The 2,836-nt window shown below is 59.1% G+C and overlaps 1 protein-coding gene across 1 annotated transcript in view; it reads right to left on the bottom strand.

Annotated features, from left to right (window-relative positions):
• Nucleotides 1–1,177: 1,177 nt before the first annotated feature.
• RCC1 (regulator of chromosome condensation 1) overlaps nt 1,178–2,836 on the bottom strand; it is a 6,465-nt gene continuing 4,806 nt past the window's right edge. The window contains exon 9 of the mRNA XM_010008553.1: nt 1,178–1,353. Coding sequence (XP_010006855.1) covers nt 1,178–1,353 — 176 coding nt within the window. The remainder of the gene's footprint in view (nt 1,354–2,836) is intronic.

The raw sequence follows: 2,836 nt of genomic DNA, 5'->3' as shown, positions 1-2,836 counted from the left end.
CCCCTGCACACACCCCCACACCCCCCACCCTCTCCCGTTTCCCCCTATTGCTCTAAGTTAACACATTGAAATTTAATCTTCCCAAACCCTCTCCTCAGTCCAGGTACCTGGGAGGCAGCCAGGGAAGGAGAAGATGGGAAAGGCCAGGCACAGGGAGCAAGACCAACTGGTTCCAGATTGGAAGCAACTGGAAAGAGGTGGGAGTCCTGTTGTTTCCAGATGGATAAACTGGGTTTTGGTTCTGTCTCCTTGGCGAGGTCCCAATAGCAAATGAAGCTCCATCCTCAGCAAAGGGAAGAGAAATGAATGAAAACAACCAAGTCCTCACCCACAGGATGGGGCTTTGTTGGGTTTCTCAAGGGAATGGGACTGTAAGAAGCTGTGCTGGAGGTGGCTGCTCCAAGGCAGGAGGGAACTGGTCCCACTGCTCCCTGGGGGATTTTGGCTCAGATCCATCAGTGGGGATGGGTGGGAGGCAGGAGATTCCCTTCTCCAGCAGCCACATCTGTGGGCCAGGCATTGTCCCCCTCACATGTCCAGTGGTTCCCCCTCATATGTCCAGTGATTCCCCCTCACATGTCCAGTGACTGCCCCTCACAAGCAGCATCTCCCACCACAGCCACCAAGAGGAGCATTGGGTCCTCTCCAGGAACATGCCTGCTTGGACACAGATCCCACCTGGAGGGAACCCAGAGAGGTTCAGGGCGTGGCAGCAGACGAATCCAAGTTGGAAAGATGTTCAGGTTATGGGAATGGAGGAGCACCCAGAGATGGAGAACACGGAGACCTCAAAGCCTGATGCCCAAACCCTTTTGTGCAGTGAAGAACAAAGCCCTCAGCTTGGCCAGGCCAAGGAAATATGAAATAAACCAGACAATGAAGAAGTGGAAAACCCCTCCAGGCACAGCACTGGGACCAGTTTAGGACCAAGCCAACCTGGGGGAGCCAACAGAGCACCGGGCACCACGGGAAGACAGACACAAACTTGCAGGGAGCATCCCTGGAGAGTCCCTGCTCCAGCCACGCAGCCACCACCGGGCCCGGCTCCGGGACATTCCCACTCTCCCCACAGCCATTCCTGGGAGAGCAGAGCTGGAAACCGGTGGTGGAAGGTGGGAGGGTGGGGGGGGTGTGTGCACGGGTCCTGCATCCCACTGGGCTCGGCTGTGCTGCTTCATCAACTCTGCTCCTTGTCCCTGACCAGCAGCACCGTGTGTTGGCCACCGCTGGACACCGCCAGGACCAGCCGGTTCTCCAGCTGCTTCCCCGTCATCTCCACAGGGCTCAGGACGTCCTCATCCTCTCCTGTGCCCAGCTGGTAGTTGGTGCCCATGCCCCAGGCAAACGCTCGTCCTACAATGGAGGTGGGGACATGTTTTGACCTCCAAATGGCTTCAGGATAGAGTGGGGAAGGGGATAACCCAAGGGGACTTCACACCCGGGGGCAGGGGTTGAGCCATGGGTGCCAGAAGTGGAGACAGGAGGAAGAGGAGCAACTCCAAGAGGCCTTTCACCACATCTCCAAGGCAGCCTTTTGCCCCCCAGGGGGTGGGGAACCAGACAAACCCTCCTCCCCACAGCCATGAGCTGCAGAAGCATCACAGCACCCGAGGTCATGGTTTGGAGAAGGGACCAGCAGGACAACTCCCCCCCCCCGGTCACCACCCTGTTAGGAGCCCCTGCCCAAGACCTGCCAAAATATTTGAGCAGCTGCTGCCCCAGTTCCCCTAGGCCAGAAGATCAATCAAGTCCTGGCTCCAGTCCTGACCCAGCCATGAAGCTGTGTGGGACCAACCAGATCCAGGGGGTGGGGCCGGGACAGATGGCTGAAGGGAGGGGAGGGGACAGAGGGTGACATTCCTAAGCCCAGGGTGGCCCCAGGCACTCACCATCGCTGCTGACAGCGTATCCCACCGATGCTCCGCAGGCCACCGAGCTGATGCTGGGGAGCTCCGGGATGAGGGTGGGCGTGCTCTTCTCCTCTGCCCCCGCCCCCAGCCCCAGCCGGCCGTACTCTGCCCTCCCCAGGCTGTAGGCTTTACCTGCAGCACCACAGAGACACGGGAGAGGTGACACCAGGGGACAGAAAACAGCCACAGGTCCCAGTCGCACCCTCTGGGCCCAGGCTGACTCCTGGAGGAGCATGGTCCATCCCTGCTGCACCCAAGCAGGAGGTGCAGGGTGGGATGGATAGCCCTGAGCTCCCCCAGAATCGAGAGGTTGGAGCAGAGTCCATAGCACCAGTGAGGTTGGAAAAGGCAGATATGGTCACAGAATCATGGAATCTTTTGGGTTGGAAAAGCCCTTTAAGATCCCCAAGTCCAACCATTCCCCCAGCCCTGCTCAGGCCCCATGTCCCTCAGCACCATCTCCAGGGCTTGGAAACCCCTCCAGGGATGGGGCCTCCACCTTGGGCAGCCTGTCCCAGTGCTTGACCACTCCTTCAGTGAAGAAATTGTTCCCAATGTCCAATCTAAACCTCCCCTGGTGCAACTTGAGGCTGTTTCCTCTTGTTCTAGCCCTTGGGAGAAGAGGCCAACCCCCCTGGCTCCAACCTCCCCTCAGGCAGTTGCAGAGCCAGCAGGTCTCCCCTCACCTCCTTGTCTCCAGGCTGGACACCCCCAGCTCCCAAAGAAGACCTGTTCTCCAGACCCTGTCCCAGCACCATTCCCTGTGATCCTCCCTGCTGCAAATCCAGACCACCCTTATTGCCTTCAACACCAAGGACTTGGAGGGCTCCAGCACATCCCCCTCACCCCAACACCTCTCCAGCTGGGACCAGGGCTGTGCCAGTGCCCCCCACCCTCCTTTTGTGTGACCCCCACCCACCACTCAG

The sequence above is a fragment of the Chaetura pelagica genome, unplaced genomic scaffold, assembly GCF_000747805.2.
Source record: "Chaetura pelagica isolate M959 unplaced genomic scaffold, ChaPel_1.0 scaffold592, whole genome shotgun sequence".
Taxonomy (NCBI): domain Eukaryota; kingdom Metazoa; phylum Chordata; class Aves; order Apodiformes; family Apodidae; genus Chaetura; species Chaetura pelagica.
This window is presented reverse-complemented; position numbering and strand designations above follow the sequence as displayed.